Raw genomic sequence first — 19,232 nt, 5'->3', positions numbered from 1 at the left:
AGAAACAAAATGAAGTCATTGAAAATGAAAACATATTAATTATGTTCCTAAAGGTTAAGATAGTAATGGCTGAATTCTCTAATCCTGGAATAATATTAATGCCCCAAATCCATGCAGGAAAAGTGTGTAACGTTTCAAAAATTGTGGAAATTTTAGTTTTGAATTCACTTATTTGTGTCTCACCCATGACTGACTCCGCAGCATGGGGGGTAGCGGGGAGAAGAGCAGGAAGTGCAAGACAAAGACAAAACCATGGAGAATTATATTTAAAAAAAAAAAAAAAAAAGTTCTTGGTCCAAACAAGCCACTTGCACTACATGAGCTAATTGTAAGAATAGACCATTTCTAAACTGCAGCTGTTATGTACTTAAGCAAACCCTGCTGGGAGAACTGCTTTGTAGAACACCTCTGCTAACACAGACACACAGAGCGCCCTTTAATAGAGGAATTCAAAGTGCGGTGTTTAAGGGAAACCTTTTCCGCTTCCAAATTTTCCCGAGCTTATTACAGGATGTGATCCTAGCTTGTCACTCTGACATAGGTTTTCCTTAAAGGTTTTCTATTTTCATTGCCTTTTTGCCTACGTTAAAACAATGGAGGCTGAAGGCTCTGTGTGTGTGTGTGTGTGTGTGTTGGCAAATGAGTAAGGGGGGCTGAGGGGGAATGCTCAGGTTGTGTGATAGAAAATGATAGGTGTCAAAAAAAAACCACGAAACACCTAGCTTGGTTGTGGTCATTTTCTTTGTATAACAACATTTTTTTGTTTGTCCCTGGGGACTAGTACGATCACTCATAGTTAATTTTAGATGTATTCTTTCTCTACTCTTTTCTTCTCCCTCCCCCAAATCCTCATCCAGGCATCTCTGACGCAAGACTATTGCACCTGGGTTCCTAACTATATTAACTCCATTGTGTTGGTGTGCTGAGTGCCCCTGATCCTTAACGTCTTTATGCTAAAACCCAAATCTTCCCAACAGCAAGGGGTTAATTGTCTGCTTTGAATGCACTTTAAAACTCTCAGCTCTTGGGAATGATGTTTCCGTGAGGGTTGAATGTAATTACAAAATAATATAGGCACTCTGTCTTATTTTCAGTGAGTGATACTTAAGTCCTTGCTGTTGTTGCTGCGTGTGTTTATATGGGGGCTCTTCCTTCAGTGTACTTGATGCAAGGTATTTGCAAATTTGAGCCTTTGGGCTTTAAATGTTGTGGTGCTTCTTCTGTTCCTTATTCAGTACAGATTATGTATAATTGATGACCTGCATTTACAGACATGGGTGGTATACAGATGTAAATGTTATTATAGCTTTTATATTTTATGTTCTCTCTGAAAGATCATTTTGTCTTTGAATAATACTCCTGTTCAGATTTTGGGGGGTTTATCTCTAAAAGAGAATATGAAATGGATATTGCACGTCGTATATTTCTTAAAAGTAATTTGGAATTTTAGGGTATGGGATTGGTGGTGACTGATACACCGCCTGGATGAGATATATCCCTTTGAAAATAACAGCGCCAGTACATGCCTGCATCTGTCTAACCTCATAATTCACTTTCACATTGGGTTATGGATGTCTGCATTCAGTGAGTCTATCTTCCCTTTAGGTATTATTTCAGCCCTTTGAGATAATAAGGAAAGTTTAATTGCGTTGTTAATTGATTTTTTGCACAACATTATTACCTTGATTGATTGCAGAGTTGATGAAAATGTTAGACACAGGCAGTGTAAAGTATCAGCCCAGTAAGGAGTGGGAGCCTTGTGGAGAATAGATAACCTTGATGTTAAGAGCTATATCCTTCAGATATGTCTTCCCTTGACATATTGATGGCCCTTGAAAAGGGAAAAGCTGATTGTATGCAGAATGTAATCATTAAACCCACTTCAGCTGGCTGTTGATTAATTTGTTTTTTCCTGAAGGATCTAGTTAAAGAGAAGGCCTCACTAGTATCAACAGCAGCCATTTTCCAAGCTTCAGATTATTCTTAACCCTCTCCTAGAAGAAAGAAAAATGATACTGTCTTGGTTTAGACAGGCAAATTGTCTGAAAACATTCAGTCCAACTGCAATTTGGGGATTATAACACTCACTTTACCCCGTTAACTACTGCTTCCTCTATGACCTCTCCTCCCCCTGCCTTCAGTATTCAGCTTCGCCACAGCCACAGCTAGCAGAAAGTCACGTTTGATGTTTTCTGAGTAAGGCCAGTGTCTGTTCTCAGCAGAGATGCCAACAGGGATGTCAAGCTTGTTTTGCCCAAAGACTGAAATACTTCAGTAGCATATAGCTGCTTCCCAGCAGCCTCTCTGAAAGGACCAGAGGGTTCACTACACACACGTAAGTGGTTAAGCTTTCCTTATCCCTGAAAAGATCTTTCTTGTATAATTTTTTGTTACTGCTTTTGAGATCTGTGAGGTCTTCAGTAGGGCAGTTGTGCTGTGCATTGTTTCTGTCAGAGAGCACAAAGGATGCTGTGGAAGTCAGCATGCCCAGTACTTACTCCTCCAGGACAGAGGCTGTTCAGTGCTGCCCCAGGCTTAACAGCAGCAGCCATGTACCCTGCTGTTGGATATGTTTAACCAGTGACTGTACGTGCCTAGCTTTCCCACTGTGAATTCACGTGATGGTCTAACCCTGGACTACCTGCTACCTTCAGAGCACCTTCTCTGTTTTAATGGCACCCGTTCTGAGCGCAAAGGTGAAGAGTGTTACCTGTAAGAGCCGTTGCCTAAATGGCCTTCCGGTGGCAGATGGGGCTTCCGTGGCCAAAAAACATTCTCTGGATTGAGGGACAGCTTCTGTCTTAAGCATTTCTTCCATTTGTATCAGCAAATGGCCCAAGACATCTAAAATATTTATGCAGCTTTAACCAAGCAAACGAATGTCTCGGAAACAGAATGCTGTGGAGGTTTTATCCTTCGATTAACCATTTAAAGGATATTTGGTAAAGTAGTAGGTAGCAGGTTTTTGCTTCCTGTTTAGCTCGGTAGTTTCAAAGACAGTCGCTGTTGATTTGTGCTTGTGAGTGATACAGTGATCAGTGTTGCTTGATTGTTTGGCCAGATGTGTTTTATTAGGTCCAATGTGCACATTTGCCAGTTGGCTCCTTTTTAATATGGGGACATGTTAACTTACGACATAGTCAAGTCTGACAAATTTGAACCAGCCAAATAAGTGAGTAATATTTCAAGCTGTCAAAGCGGGTGAATACTGATTAACTGACACACTCCGAAAGCTCTCACCAATATCCGTGCTCCAGTGGAAAACGTTTACTAAGCATAATACTTGTTAGAAAGTCTTCGGTGCTTTGACTAAACTTTAATGACTCTGACACTAATGGAGGGGTTCTGATGTGCCTCTCTCGAGCTTGTCATTAGCCCCCTATCTTTTATCTTTATCTTTAGCAAAAGCCTCCATGGAGGCTAAAAGCGCACTTGTAAACTGTGTTCTGCTGTCCACTGTGAATTAACCTTCAGCCTCCCTCTCATTAGCATGTTTTTAAAAGGAGGCTGAGAAGGGGGGAAAAGAGTTGAGGATAGGAAACAATGACAATGTTTTGGCATACCGTACTGGAGGCAGTCAGGGTTTGGGAACTAGACTATGGCCATAAGTATTTAGCAATAGCAGATGGTGTTATGTGCGATATAGCATAGAACAAAATTCTGCTAAGAGGCAAACCCAGACTTAGTCCAGAGAACTAGGTATTTGCGGAGCACTTCGGATGTTTGGATCCAGATGCATTTCTGATTTCATTTGGTGGTATACAGCAACCGCTATAGAAGAGGGAAAGGAGCTCACCAGTTGTGTGGGGTCCGGATGTGTCTTGCAAAGTGCCAAATGCCTTCAGCTTCCACTGGAAATCAAGGGAATCCAGGGCCTTGTAGTATCAGCTTCTTAAAAAACGCTTGGTTTTGTATTAGGAAGAATCATAGCAATCCTATCATTAGCAATTAGTTAAATGTTTCCTTTGTTTCTGAGGAAGGGCTTATGGAAAGGAACAAGTAATGGCATGCAAAGAAGGTTCCCTTAACTGTATCATAATGTGACAGCAGCACTATTTCATTATGCTCTTTAATTTTATTTGAGAGACTTTCTTTCCCAGCTTTAAAAATAAAAAGCAACTTGTCTTTATTTCAGATGACTCTCTTGAGAAATTTCAAACCAATTGAGCCAGACTGAATTTTGTATGGCTTTTTTTTTTCCTAATGTGAACTCCTCCAGCAGGAACACATTTGAGATCCAAAAGCAAATTTTACTCACGAGATGAGCCAAATTTATGTCTAAACTCTCCAGAAGGGCCCTGCTGCTCAAATTTTTTTCACATAAGAATTTGTAATTTTATTGGAATGCTTGCAGACTTTCCGAACAATTATTCCAAAAGTTTGCTTTCTGCCCCATAAATCATGGTACATTTGTTTAATTCTATCACAGTTACTAAAAGAGCTTACTTCCCTCTTTTTTTCCCCCCTCGCATTTTACTGCTAATGCAATCTGTGCATGGTTAAAGTTTGTGAAGTACAATATAATTATACTCACTTTCTGTTTTCTTAATGACCCTGTCATTCTTTATGGTTTAACTCCGTTGCTGATTAATGTAAGTAGTATTAGTAGAATGTAGCCCAAAGTATAGGGAAGCCTACAGAAATGCCATTTTTGCATATGTTAGCCAAATTAACTGAAAATCTTCTCAGTTAATATGGTGAGTGGACACTGAACAGCTGAACTTTAATATACGGTAGGGATGGGATTTTACAACCTCCTTTTCCTCCACCATTCTGAACATATTAAAAGTATCTCTTACGTCACTTCAGTGCTCATACTGTTGCATTACCAAAAGTAATAGAAAGATCGGTCCAAACAGCGCTAGAATTTATATTGTGAATGTGAGAGAAGAGCAAGTGCCGCCCCAGCTGCAGTGGAAGCCGGCGGTGTAGGCAGACGGTCACCTCCCCCCCGTACAACATTCTGAGCCTTTTGTTCGGACCACTACCCAGTGACATCCTTTTGTAGCCATCTGTATACACAAACTGATGCTCGCTGAGATTAGTCCACCAGAAGTCAGGCTCCTGGGCGAAAGGCTGAAAGCAGAGGTTGTATAAATATAGGCTTTGATCGCGACAGAACAAGAAATTGGCTGCAAAACTAACAAACAGTATTGCTTTAATTGTCGTAGCGGAATATTTAGTTTGCTGGTGTGGTCCGTTTTTTAGACAAATGCATGCTGCCCTCTAGTGCTGATGTTCTCGGCTTGAAGCTGCCTGATGGGAGGGAGGGAAGCCGGGGAGATGGGTCTGTTTTGGCGGGGAGTGGCTTTTCGCCTGGTTTCTAAAATCGCTTGTCCAGTTTGGGGTATTTGGTCATTAACAGAAAGCAATTAAGCTCTCGTGACATTGGTTTAGAGATGAAGGGTCTTTAACAGATGTAACCTGACTTGCACCGGGTATTTACAGTAATTTCTTCTGCTTTTACTCTACCACTTTTATTTAGACCATATATGAGAGAATGAGATATATGAGGAAGTGTTTAAAAGACTAAAAGAATTGTGAACCCATACTTCTTTTCCTCCACCTCCTTCGAGGGTATTCAATATATCCAAATGTAAGCATCAGTTCACCCGTGATACCTGGCACGCTGATGCTTTCTGTGCACTTGGGTTTCTTTGACTGCAGTACCTAGCTGACTAGGAAACAATTTATGTTTCTGAGTATTTAAAAAAATTGCTTTAAAATTTGAACATATTCAACAAGAAATATTTCATCGTAGAGTCGGCATTAATTCCATCCATGACATTATATGAGACTGCAAAAATGGTAAAGATGCACTGAAGAGACAAAAGCATTTGGTTTTTTTGTTTGGTGCTTTTTGCTTCATTTTCGCTAGAGAGACATCCCCCCCCGACATATTTCTCTGATGATAGTTACAATAAGCGTGGAAAGATTCCAAAGAAATCCCAAGTGTGGGACCTTAAATTGTAACAACGATACCCAGAGGAGTACGGAACTGGTTAATGATTTAAAGTATTATGCCCTAAATGCTCCTATTTTAGCCAACAGTAGAGAATCTGTAGACAGCACATGCCCAGATCAAAGCTGATCATGTCAATGTCATTCAAGGAGGGAGAGATACCCTCCTTTCCCCCTTCTCTCCCCCCTACCCTTTTTTTAAACAAAGTATGACATCTGAGGAACAGTGTGTTGATTGTTCCACTGCCAGGATACGCATAATGGAAACATTAGCTCCAAGATAACTTTTAATCTGTCAGCCTAATGGCTCCTTAATGTGTAGAGGGCTTTAAATGTATGTCAGCCAGGGCTGTATAAAGTAATATAGTTTGTGGCCTGAATGGATCTAGATGACTCCGCACCATGACACAATATGGTTTATTATTAAGTATCAGCTCATCAGCTTATTCCCACGGACTTGGACAAGCTTCTCAATTTTCCAGTAACAGATTATGTGAGAAAAAGCTTGCAGTGCATTTTTTTCTTTCCTCTTTTTTCTTTTTCTTTTTCTCTTTCTTTTCTCCCTCCCCCCTCCTCCCCCTCCAAATTACAAGTTTCATCTCCAGCTGCATTGGGAGCCCTGAAGTGTATTTACAGCAGGCTGCACTTTATCACACATCAGCTTGACTGCTAGTTTACACTGAACATTTATGCAGCTCCCTTGGCCTGGGATGCAAACTTCACATCTTTGTATTCCTGTCACCTTCATTGCAAATTTTTCCAACATCCTCTCCCTGTTGACTGCTTTCCTTCCCCTCCCCTACTCTCACTTCCCCACATGCTCCCCCTTTTCCCCCCCCCTTCCTACAAACAGGCCAGTGAGACTTGACGTGTCACAGTACTTGTCTGTGCAGGATACTTGCAATAATTCAGTGTCTTAGTTTGCCTGCTCTGATTCCTCTCAGCTCTAGCTTAGGTGTATAACTCCAACACCATTGCTGTAGACTGGATACACATTTGATTTTGTGCCTTTCGGTAATTTCTTTCAGTCTGAAAGACCACTTTGTGCCCCATGCTGTAGGGTGTCCAGAGGAAAATATTATCGCTTTTTGGCATCCCCGTGCAGGGAGCGGAGCAAGGAGGTAACTCATCTCCCCTGAACGTGAAGGTTGCCTTCCTTTAGTGTTGTTGCCCACAGAGGGAGGTGAGAATCAGGATCAGCGGTTTGCTACTGAAGGAATGTCCTCCTCCTCCAGGAAACCTGCAATGGATCACATTCCCTAATCCATGGGGACCTCTCTGGGAGTATTTGGGGACCACCCTGTGAGTATTGTGGCCATGGTGTGGGAATTCTGCTTTAGCCACAGTGAGCTCTGTCCTCAGCCTTCTCAAGTGCAACCTCATCCCTTTATGCACAGATAGTTTTGGAGGAATTACGCATTATTTTTGCTTACAGTTAGTGTTTCTATCCTCTTAAAAATAGATTAATTAGTTATAACATAAGGGAAATGCACAAATGTTTGTGCATTTGTTATTTGAACACTTGTAAGTATTTTATGACACTGTCTTAGGGAATTTTTGTTTGGTCTTGGTTTACTGGTATGATATTTCAGGGTTTTATAAGATAACCCTTCCACAGCATTCAACTGTAGCACAACCAAAGGCATTCACGTCCTTATCTATTGTATGCTCCTCTTTCTGTTGCTCCCTCTGCTCTGATTTAAGGAGTCTAGATCCTGTGTCTTGGCTCCAACCTGTAATCTGGTATTCTGGAAACTGCAGTTGCAACAAACAGATTTACTTGTGGTAGTCAGAGATCCCGTCACATTAGCAAGGGCAGCTGCAACTCTTCTGTTCTTCTCCTGTGTCACGTTGCAGTTTTTGAGCTCGAGCTTCTCCGTACTGACAGTGGTTGGTTTGCTGGGGCAGGGTGAAAGTCTGAGTGGACCTCTCGGAGTTACATACTTGGCTGCTTTTGGGAGGACGCAGTGACCCAGGTGATCCTTTACACCTTTTCTTATCTTCCAAGTGATCTCAGATTCCTGTCTCAGAGAATTCATAGGCTGGATCATATTCAATAGAAACAATTGTTCTGTTCCACCAAAAGTCAACATGAAGTACAAAAAGTCTACCTATAATTCCCTCCCTTCTTGTCCTGTAAGTTTATAGTCATAAATTTTTGATTAAATTTGGTCCATTTTAAGAACGTAGACCAACAACATAACTCAACAAGCGTTCTTTTCCGCTTCTGGCTGTAACAGATCTCCGAAAGTAAAGGATTTCTTGTTTCTAATTGCTCGCACTATTGTTCTTGTTTATAAAAATATATTTCTACATAAACAACTATGAAGGCCCAACTATAAATAAATAAATGTCTGCAAATTAAAGCGGATGAATGAACCTTAGAAGACTGAGTGACTTGGACAAACACTCAACATTTTTGGAAGGGGGGAAAAAAATCCTTTTTTTTTTTTTTTTTTTATTTGTGAAGTATCTCCCTGATTTTAGAGCCACAAGACTCAGTAGAACTAAAAGTGCACTACTCGGGTCCAGTTTTTTGTATTTTTCCTATCAAATTCATACTGTCAAATCATTGTAATATTCTGAACTTTTTTTTTTTTTTAAAGGGAGGGTTGAGAGCAATCTAATGTTTTTGTGGGTTTGGTTTTGGTTTTGTTTTTTTGTTGTTGTTGTTTTAATGATTCATTGAGGATTACAAAGCAAATAATTCAAAGGAGTGCGTTTGGAAATATTTTGATACTTTTTACAACATTTGGTTGTTTTAATGTTCTTAATGATGACTATAAAATAGATAGCTCAGGTACAATTAGATAGAGTGTTTTTTTTAACTAAAATGACTGTGAGAGTATATATAATTTAATTTTCCTGATTTAGCAGAAAAAAATACCTATGTGCTACTGAAGGTGAGAGGATTGGGCTCCTAATTTCTTGAAAATCTCTAATACTTCATTTCTCACAGAAAGTCAAAGTGGAATTGAAAATGAAAAGTTGTCAACTAGACAACTAGGTGAAGTTGTTAGAATTTCCATGAAGATAAATATAAAACGAAAAATTACTCAACTCCTGTACAAAAGGATTTTTTGTTTCAAACCAGCTTTACTTATCCATTAGATGAAAAGGTTTTTAAGAGTTTTAAATTAATTCAACTGATGGAGGTGTTTTGCCTAAATCAGTAGCATTGTAGACTTGAAACTGTTCGTAGATAGGTATTTATTCTCCTCTAAATGTTGTAGGTAGGGAATTATTTTCCTTTAAAGGAAGTTTATATTAATATTTAAGGGAATTTTGTAACTTCTGTTCATTAATTGTAGAAAATGCCCAAGTGCCTATGAAAAAAATGATAATGGTATTGATATTTCATCCTGAAGGGTCTCAAAACAATTTACAGATTGGTAGTATAACCACACTGAAATGCACCCAGCTTCTTGGTGGAACATGGCAGCTGTTTAATAGCCCATAGCAAAACTATACAACAGCAGGCTGTGGAAAAAGAGATGAATATGGATCAAATACAAATTGGCAGTGGAGGATTTAAGTACTGTACTCAAATTAAAGTTAGGCAAAGTGGAATTCCGCTAGAATATTGAGTCTGTGTATGGAGTGCTACGCTTTATCTGACCGCCGCTCCTAGTATGAGGACCTGCGGTCAGCCCATGTGAAAGACAGGCGGAGGACTGTATGCTGAAATGTAATCCCTGATGTACACCGTAGACCAATGTGTTTGACAAACAAATTTAATTGTGAATACTTTGCTGTTTGCACTTGCAGAGGGGCTTATTAAAAACATTTGATGTTAAAATGGGTGCCTGAGGGGGATCTTGGGCAAATGTGGCAATAGATTTTGATGGGGGTGGCAAAAGTTTTGACTTGATTACTTAGTTTGAGTAATTACTTTTTAAAGAAAACGGAATGCTACTGGAGAAGGCTGTGCTGCTAACAGCTGCACCAGCTGTGCTGGCTGAGAGGTGGTTTTTTTTATAGATGTAGAGCATTTATTATCTAGGAAAAAAAGCAAACCAAGAAAGGCAACAAGATGCTACCAGACAACAATTCCCTTAGGTCACCGTTGGCCTGAGCTGAATTTTGACCTGTGACTGGGGCTGTATGATCTGTAGGTCTAGCACATTCCATTGTGACTTCTTTTTACCATTTTCCATATAATCTATGAAGATCTGCAAACACTTTTTCCTCTAGGAAAGCGTATGGAGGTCCAACTGCACCATAGCTCTCTGCAGCACGTGCCAAATTTAAAAGGAGCGAACATGACTTGAACAATTTTTCATGCGCTTTAGTATGTATGTATGTATTTATTTATTTAATTGGATAATTGGGTTTTCCCTCAGCTAAGGAAAAGCTGGTGTTGCTGACATTACAATGTGTTTGTGAAGAAAGACTGATACGACAACACATGCAAGCAACTGTAAGGCCATTACTTACCCAGCATAATTAGAACATCCATTCCGGAGGGGGAAAACATTTAAAAGATAAAGAGTGAATTTAAAAATTATTCTTCCCAATGCATTTTTTTCATAATTATAGTTTTAACAGCTTGTGGTGATGGTAGAAGCAGCTACTTAAGAAAAATTAGAAGCCTCATTCGGGGAAGATGATCCCTCAAGAGACCTTGTGTTGTCATTTCTTAAGAACCGCGAGCAGAAACCTCATTCAGGATGCTGTGTGTTGTTTTGATGTATAGGGGGTATACTTAGCTTATTATGGCCAATGCTGGATATTTTAATTAAAAAACACCACAACAGCCACAGATGTATTGCTTCCCCTTTATTCCTCCCCTTGTCTGTGTGCAAAAACACACGCGTACTCCTGCGCCTGAACTGCAAGGAATGAATACGACAGCAGATAGGCAGGAGAGAAGCAGTAGTAGGTTTCCTAAATTCACGTGTGACATATCTTAGCATCGAAATTCTCATTGCAGCACCCAAGCCTTTTGTAGTACTCAGAGTTTTCTGCGGTTGCCAAAGGGAGGTGGGAAATGGAGAGGGAAAACAAAACAAAACCCCCCCCAGTCACCGCATTTAATTTATGAGCAAGATTATTGTTTTACAAATAACCTTCATGACAAATAAAGTCTCATGGCAAGATTTTCAACCGTGCTTTTATCAAGACTCTCTGAGCGGTGTGTGTAATATGCCTGGCAATCGAATCACAGCTGTGTGCCTGGGTAGGGAATCTCTGCGGAGACAACACTTCCTTAATTTAAACAATTGTAGGCTGCAGGAGTTCAAAAATTTCAGCTGACTTTAACTGTCACTAGCCCAAGCACCTTTATCCCCAGGCGAGCAGCAGCAGCTGGATTTCATTTCCTGCTGCCAGACTGTCCGACATCTTTGCTGAACATCCCGGGAACTGAGCGTCTTTACTTTAAGGATTTTATTCAAGGTGACAGCTCCTCACACTTTAGCGTTCAGATCACCTCAAGTAGCTGAGATATCAGTGAAAATGAGAGCACTTCTCCAGCAAACTCCAAATTTAGATTGACTGAGGTTATCCTTAGGCCTCTAGACCTAGCCTCCACGACAGCACAGGCCTGCCAGTAACTTTAAAACTACAGCGGAGTTTGTAATGATGTCTGGGGAGAAATATTCTGCCGGAGCAGTGGAGGATACTATAAGCGATAGGAAATGATGTCAGATTTAGTTAGGGCTGGAGACAGTGTTAGAATATACTTGGCATAATATGGCACCGGTATCTCTGTCAGCATCTCTGTTTTCTGTCACCGCACACAATCCCGGGCCTGTCTGTAGTCCTGACAGTGTCTTTTCAGATCAGGTTATTGCCAACTCGGAGACTGGCTCAGCGCAGCACCATACAGCCCCCTTTGTTTGAAGTCTGCCCTTTTGTCATTAATGCACTTGATGTCTATTTAAATCTGACGGTGAATGCAGTATCTGTTTTCCTGTCAAGAGATCATTGACAATATTAATACCTCATGTCCTTGCCTCATTTTCTAAGCGCTGACACCTAGCTACAGTCTCCAGCATTCATCAAACAGCACTCTCTCACCAGCATCTCTATAAACAGTCTTGCTTCCAGTCCTTAAGAAATGCGGCAGACCTCAAACAAGACTTTTATCAATGCCAGTGAAAAAGGAGTCTGAAGAATGCCATTAATAAACTGTTCGTATCCTTTACATTTAGAGCTCTAAATGGCCTTGTTACCAACCTAATGCCTGCTGCAGTTTGTCTTGGAATATCATCTGTTTAGGGGGAAAAAAACCTTGCTTTTCATTAGACGCTTGTTTAGGAATGATAATATCATCCCTTGAATGTGGAAACTGCTCCTCTAGTGAAGTTACTGAAATTGAAATTATTGAAGAAAGCTCCGTGGAGGAGGGGAAAGGGATCAGGCACTGTACCATATAGTCCCCATTTGTGTTATCCTGAAGAGGAATGTGTTTTTCACAACAAATGACAGGCCTATCAATTTTTTTTTTTTTCCATAGGAATGTGTTACCGTCCTGATGTCTTAGAAGGAACGAAGAGCATGGGTTAACATTAATCTTGCACAGCCCATGCCTTCCAAGGCTTTAGTTGCTTATCTGATGCACATTATACTGGAAAAATAGATGCAGAATATGAAAGCTTGCATACTTAATTCATACTGCAGGTGAGCACAGTATTTGCTACGTGAGTCCTGGAAAGCTAAAACGGCAATGAGTTGAGGATCTGCTCCTCCCCCGTCTCTACCCTTTATGTAAGGCGGTGTTTGTCTCCTTTGGGCTAGGTTATGTTTGCCCTTACGGGGGTGAGCTGGGTACTTCAGTGATTGCTGTGTTAAGACACTCCCAAGGTAGAGGAGACTCTTTCACCTTCCTTCCGTGCATGGGAGATGACTTTAATTTGACTATATGTGCCTGGGGGCATAAAGAACAACTCTGCTAGTAAAATTTGGCATCTTTGAGGACGTTCACAGGTGGGATGTGACTGTGAACTTAGGCTTTCACATACCACTTAGTACCACCAGAGGGGATGCTTTTGAATAAGGTAGTGAGATCTGCAGGTGTGTGTGTCTCACCCACAGCAGTTAAGGCTTCCTCAGGCATCTTGCCGCCAGTATCCGCTGCGAATCACGTGCCTTGTCTCCCAAAAGCAGTGTTCTGGCTAATTTTTGTAAGCATCCTCTATGTACTGATATGTAGCATAATTGATGATTGTATCTTGCTCATGGGATGTTGTTTGGAGAGCTACTTTGGAAATGTTTTTACTAAATGTTTATTCGTATGTCTGGGAAAAACACTGGAGTCTGGAGGGCTAACCGTGCAGAAGTCCCAAGTTCTAGCCCATGTCTGTCGATGACTTCCCGCGTGGATTTCAACCGGTCACTTCAGTTCTCTGCCACTGCAAAGCAGGGATGGCTTTAGGTGCTTGCAGGATGACTCTGTGAAGGTTTGAAAGGTTTTTCCTGGATCCGCGTTAAACTGTAACTATTTGCTGCTTTTTTCTTTTTGGTTTTAATCATCAGGAAACCCCTGTAAACATGTAGCAGGGAGATTACAGAGGGTACAAAATGTAACTTCAACCCAGACTCTCCGGTTTGCAAAAGCAGGAGAGAGGTACTGTGATTTAAAATACAGAGTATGATGTTTCAGGGTTATGTCATTCCATTTTTGAAGACATTTGTGGATGTATGTTTAACAGGATAGGTCGTGCAGGTATTTGAACACATGTTTTCCCAGTGGATTCAAAACTGCCGATTGAAATGGTAATACTGAGTATTTCAAATGCACAAACTTTCTTTTGCAGGACAAGAGAAAACTGTTCCCTTCCCTCCTTCAAATTTCCCTAGCTATGTGCTTTCTTTGCGTATTATGCCGCTGCTGTCCTAATTGTAATTAATTTCCTTTTTATTGTAGGCATTTTGGGAAAATGCCGCTACATCTACTATGGAAAACATTCTGAGGGCAACAGATTCATCCGAGACGACCAGCTATAAAACACAGCGTTGTTTCGTGCCTCTTCCATCCCACCCCATAAGAAGCACAAATTGTGTCTAAATTTTCAGCATGTAACTAAAGTCCTCTAGTGCCTTCTGCTGACTTTGCCAACCCTGTCAAGATCATCCTTCTATCTTAGTCTGAGTAGTCACATAGAGATTGACATGATTGCCTTTAAGCAGGTCCCATCCACCAGTGTGACAGACAGCTGCAGCCGAGCACCCGACCTGACAGGAGGAGCACCGTGATGGATTGCCTGGTCCGGTTGCCGCTCGCGGAAGAGCAGGGGTCACACCTGGGGCTTCAGTGAGCATGCTCCATGGGTCGGCGCCTCAGCAAAAGCAGCACGTTTATCTCCAGCTTGCCTGTTGAGCAAAAGTGGCTGGCGATATCAAAGTGTTTATAAAAGAGAGAGGCTATAGTTTCAGATGAAAAAGCCCTTATCTGTTCCTATTTTTTTCCCTGTGAATTAAGTGCTTGTGTTTCTATCATCTCATACATGCTTACACAAATCCTTTCACAGTGTTTTCTTTGGTTTGGTGTGTGTGTCCCCCCCCCAGCCCCAAATGAGCCTAGATGGATTATTTTTTTCTTTCAACAGGGAAAAAAATATATCCTGAAAATATTTCGCCCATGCAAAGTACTAGCAATTTGTATGGTTGTTTATATGCAAAGGAAAAGGACTTAAGCAATTTTGCAGACAAGCAAAATTTGCTAATTCTTAAATTACATCTCAACGTTTACTAACTCTGACCTTCAGAAAAGTGATCATTTTTTAATGCTGTAGAATAGTGGCGCAGCTTAACTGTATATACTTGGAGGAAGCCCTCAGTTGTGATTTGACAGTGTGTGTTATTCCTGGTTTATTGCACAAGATATTTTTAACTTGTACAGAGATGACATTAAGAATTAAATGCTTAAATTTGGAAAGAAAAAAGTGCTTAAAAAGAGTGATATAAAGTAAAATTGCCACCAGATGGGTATGATTATTCAGAGGGGGAAAAAAAGTCAATAAAAGTAACTGGTGGAATTAACATAATTAACAGCTTTAATAATATGTTCTAGAGAAGAATTCTGATTAATCTCTTTTGATGTCTGTGTAAGAAAGGCTATTGTCAAATTTTCAGTGGAAAAGCACATATTTCCTGCTTTTCTGATAAACAGGTTGGACATATTTAGAATTGTGAACTTGTTAGCACGCAAAAAAGATCCCAATACCTCATGCGTATATTCTGTTAAGTGCTACTAGATACAGTGCGATTGGCCAAGGAAATTCTGACTTCTGGGCTGTTCCAAACCCATGCACAGCGGCCCCAGTTGAGAGTCGTCACTGTCCGGCTGTTCTTGGCTTGTTTGAAATTACTTGGTGTTCTTCATTCACTTTCCTGGTTGAAAAAAATGTCAGTTTTTAGAAGTTGCCTACCTTTGGGGGGCTATTACCAGCTAGTGTTGCAGGTGGAAGCGAACTGGATATTGAAGCCCATCGTGAAAGCAGGTTTGACTGACGAAAAAGAACGAGACTGGCAGCTTGCTGCTGCTGAACGTTTTAGGCCTTACTGAGTAAATGGAAGCCTTCACTCGCTCTGAAAGTCTATCATAAATCTTTAACAGATACTTAAAATCAGTGATGAGCGTAGAACGATCCAGTTCACACCACCTGTCGTTCAAATTGAGCTCTGAGCTGTCTGCCATACAAATCGGTGTCTGGAAAGCGTGTTTTGGCCACTTGTTAACTCCTCTGCTAATGTCATACATGGCTACAAATGAAATGCCAATTCACGTTAGAAGTCCTAGAAGATATTAGATAAAGGAAAACTACATGCCTCTTCTTTTAATCAAAAATATCATTAGAAATATTTAGGGCACTTGTCGTCTCTCTTGGTTACCAAAATAACAGCAATCCTAGTTTGTTCATATCATATTGTCTGTTTGAAGCCTCCGCGCATTTTGGCCATGGCATATTACAAGCAGCAAGGTTCTGAATAGGGGTGTTTAGAATAACCTAATGTCACTTTCAGTCTGGTTGCATATATGTTCTTGTCTTTATAAAAGGCTTTAACCCTGCCTCAAACAATAAACAGCATTTGCAAACTGACCGCATGATTTTTCCATCTTTATTTTGTTTGTTTACTTTTCCTAATGTCAAAACCGTTTGCATCATTTTCAGGAGTGTTTTCTTCCCAGGAAAGCTTTGGAGGCAAAAATATTTTTGGAATGAGATGTGATCAAAGTCTCTTCCATTTTGTTTTTTGTTTTCACTTGGGGGGTTATATACCTATAGTTAAATATGGTAAAGCCCTAATTAAAACCTGCTCAAAGGGAATTCACACTAAGTGTCACTGATTCTGGAAAATCAAAAGGATAATCTATGAATAATTATTTTATTTTACTAGCATGCATTAGGATATTATTTAAAAACAAGCATGGACGTTTGTTACTGTTCATGCTAACATAATTCTTTTTTACTATGCGGAGCATTTTATTTTCTGATGTCTTCTGCTGAAGTTCTGTTTTAAGAGATGGCAAACTTTTCAAACCCGGGGCTGCTATCTACACTTTGCTCGTTCCTCAGTGGGAACTGCGCCTGAATTTCTCAACTGAACTGAGTATCATTTAGGATGAAATTTGCAATAAAGTAATCTGAGAAGAGATTCCACTCTCTCTCCTTTACTCCCCCTTCTCCACACATGGCTCATCTTTCCTTCTCAAGATTAACCAGGCTATCAAAAATAAAATACTTGCCTACAAAGCTGTAAGGATTTTAAAATGTGTATCTTTCCAAGGAACCACTGCATTCTTAGTTCTTTGTGTTGTCACAAGAAAAATTTTGGCCAGCCATGTTTCTTGATGGTTAACAAGGTTTGACATCCGAGGTGTGCTTGAATAAGTAGTCTTCAAATACTACAAATTAAAAAAATAAATACATCCAAACTTGAGTCTTATGTTCCGTCTCGTGATGACCAGTACTTTGGCTTTTGGCAGACATCGCATCTTCACAAATGAAGACTAGGAGGCAAATGGTTTTACGAGGAGCTGCCTATAGCAGCTATACATCGCTAACTTTATGTATTGAAAGTGTTAATTCCTAACCTTTTAATTAAAAGTAAGGAAAAAATCCAAACGACAATATTGAAGTGAAATTTTAAAGATAAATGACCTTCAGTGAAAATCCTACTGTTACGGATACACAGACGTAACTTTAGAGCAAACTGGCTCTAATTGCATGTGTTGCATGCATAAATGATTTATGGGATTGATGAAAGTATGTTACTACTGAAGCCACTTTTTTCTCCTTTGTTAGGGCTGAGTTTCACAATGCTTATTCTGGTGTTTGCTTTACTCAAACCGTGAGTCCCTTTGACGTCAATGTTGTTATCCATGAGAGTTAGGGTTACTCGTATTGGAAGGCTGGTACGCAGCTCCCTTTTTAGTACATTTGGTTCTTTGAGGGGAGCATTATGTGATTGCTGGATGTTCAATTCTCACATCTTCTTTGCCAATGAAAAATCACTGTATGTTGGTCTTATGTTGCTCCCATTTAAGTCAGAAGAAGGAAACAAACCTGTATGTGCTTTTGAAAATTCTTTCTGTAAATTACAGGGTTCACTTGCTGCCAGTGGGTATATTAATATTTTTTATTCCTGCCAACAATATGAGTATGTTGGGAAACGTTTACCCCCAGCAGAACTTTGCTAGATGCAGCCTTTGTGGTGAGGTTCTGAATCAGCCCATTTTATACTGACTCAGACTGAGTCTTACCACATATTTCTTCTTTATGTGGTGTGATAGTTGGCACACGAGCCTCTGCTTGCCCAGTTTGGGAAAGTTTATTCTCTTTACTCTGTGTACAATTATGTGTCTTTCTGCTTTGTTAAATGGTTGGCATATGTGAAAGAAAGAGATGAAATTCAGCTTTCCAGAGGTGTAACCATATAGCCAATATTGAGGCTGTATGTTTGCACTTAGATTTCTAAGTATCCAATTGCAGGTTCAGCCTGGGGAATCTGACAGTGAATCAGGTGATGTGGTCGGGGTCTTGCATGGCTTGCTAGCTGTTGTCCTCTGTTCCTAAAGATCTCTAGCTGTGTCCTTGTCTGCTTCAATTCTCGTGTCATTGCTCTGCAAGCAAGTGATGGCAAGAAATAGGCGAGTGCTCCCCTTTTGTTTTTAAAGAGAAATTTCTGCTTCACTGCTTGTAGTACAACAATTGAAATGCATAGTTTCCTTTTTCAGTGTTTTTATCGATACACCTGGTAACTGTTACATCTCACTGACTAGCCTTTTTCTGCTGTTTAGTTAAAATCTGTTCCCTGCATTCCTTTCTACTCTTAGTAATGGGAATAAAACAAAACAAAACAAACAAGATATGGTTGTGAGAAAACGACCGTCTCAAGATGCTACTGTGGGACCATGCCTATGCCAGCAACTCTGTGTGACAGGTGAGCTTCATTACACACAAACATGTCTAAACGGCTTGAAGGACCGAGGTGTCTTATGCCTTCTGGTCTGGAACCTTCTTGGAGCTAGCCTGCGACTGTGAACAGCTGATAGAGCCTTTGATTTCCTTATGCCGCTCGAGCAGTATTAGGTGGTTAGAGAATGTTGTCTTACCTACAGTTACTGCTCATTTTACTTATAATATTATCTGAATAACCGACCAAGATCTTGGATTATATGAGAGTTAGGCCCAAGAAAAATGGCTTTTTCCAGTCACTTATAACCTGTTCTTAAGAAGTCTTAAGAGTATTTTCTTTGGCGTTTGTTATGTGAGAATGTTCAGAATATACCCAGCACTCCCACTTCATCAAAACTGGTTGAATGAATCTATTTTCTGTGCACGGTACTGAAGCAGCTGAATCTTTCTGAAAGTTACCTTTTAGGTTAGGTGACTCTGATGGACTTGCCTTTGGTGGTGTTGTCAACCTAAAGCTGACCCTTTCTTCGAGTTGCTGACAATTAGATTAAGGTTTCAGATCAGGATTTTCACAAGCCTTCAAGGAGCAGATATTTGTAAGGACAAGCTAAGTCGTGGTCATGGCACATTCACAAAATATCATCATCATCTCAGCATCCTCAGCATTTTAAGGGAACAGCATCTTGGAAAATATGTTTAGTTCTAGGTTAGTTGTGTTCAGAGGTTTTAATGTAAAATATATTCTGTGTTATCACATTACATGCAAAGTTTGGGCTGTGAGAGCAAGTTCCTAAATGTGTTCAAAACATCCTCCCAGCACAAGCTGAAAATTTCTTGCAAATATTTTGCATTCTGATTGAAAGTTTTGCTGCCAATTCAAAATCAAAACTGTGAAGTCAAGAGTTT

The 19,232-nt window shown here is 40.2% G+C and overlaps 1 protein-coding gene across 1 annotated transcript in view; it reads left to right on the top strand.

Annotated features, from left to right (window-relative positions):
* Positions 1-16,809, top strand: part of LOC103920881 (chromosome unknown open reading frame, human C10orf11) — a 310,404-nt gene extending 293,595 nt beyond the window's left edge. Inside the window, exon 6 of the mRNA XM_009328738.1 lies at positions 13,832-16,809. Within this exon, the coding sequence (XP_009327013.1) occupies positions 13,832-13,911 (80 nt within the window). The 3' untranslated portion in view covers positions 13,912-16,809. The remainder of the gene's footprint in view (positions 1-13,831) is intronic.
* Positions 16,810-19,232: the final 2,423 nt, after the last annotated feature.

The sequence above is a fragment of the Pygoscelis adeliae genome, unplaced genomic scaffold (assembly GCF_000699105.1).
Source record: "Pygoscelis adeliae isolate BGI_AS28 unplaced genomic scaffold, ASM69910v1 Scaffold16, whole genome shotgun sequence".
In the NCBI taxonomy this organism is placed as follows: domain Eukaryota; kingdom Metazoa; phylum Chordata; class Aves; order Sphenisciformes; family Spheniscidae; genus Pygoscelis; species Pygoscelis adeliae.
The sequence above is the reverse complement of the archived record's forward strand: the minus strand, read 5'-3'. Positions and strand labels throughout refer to the sequence as shown.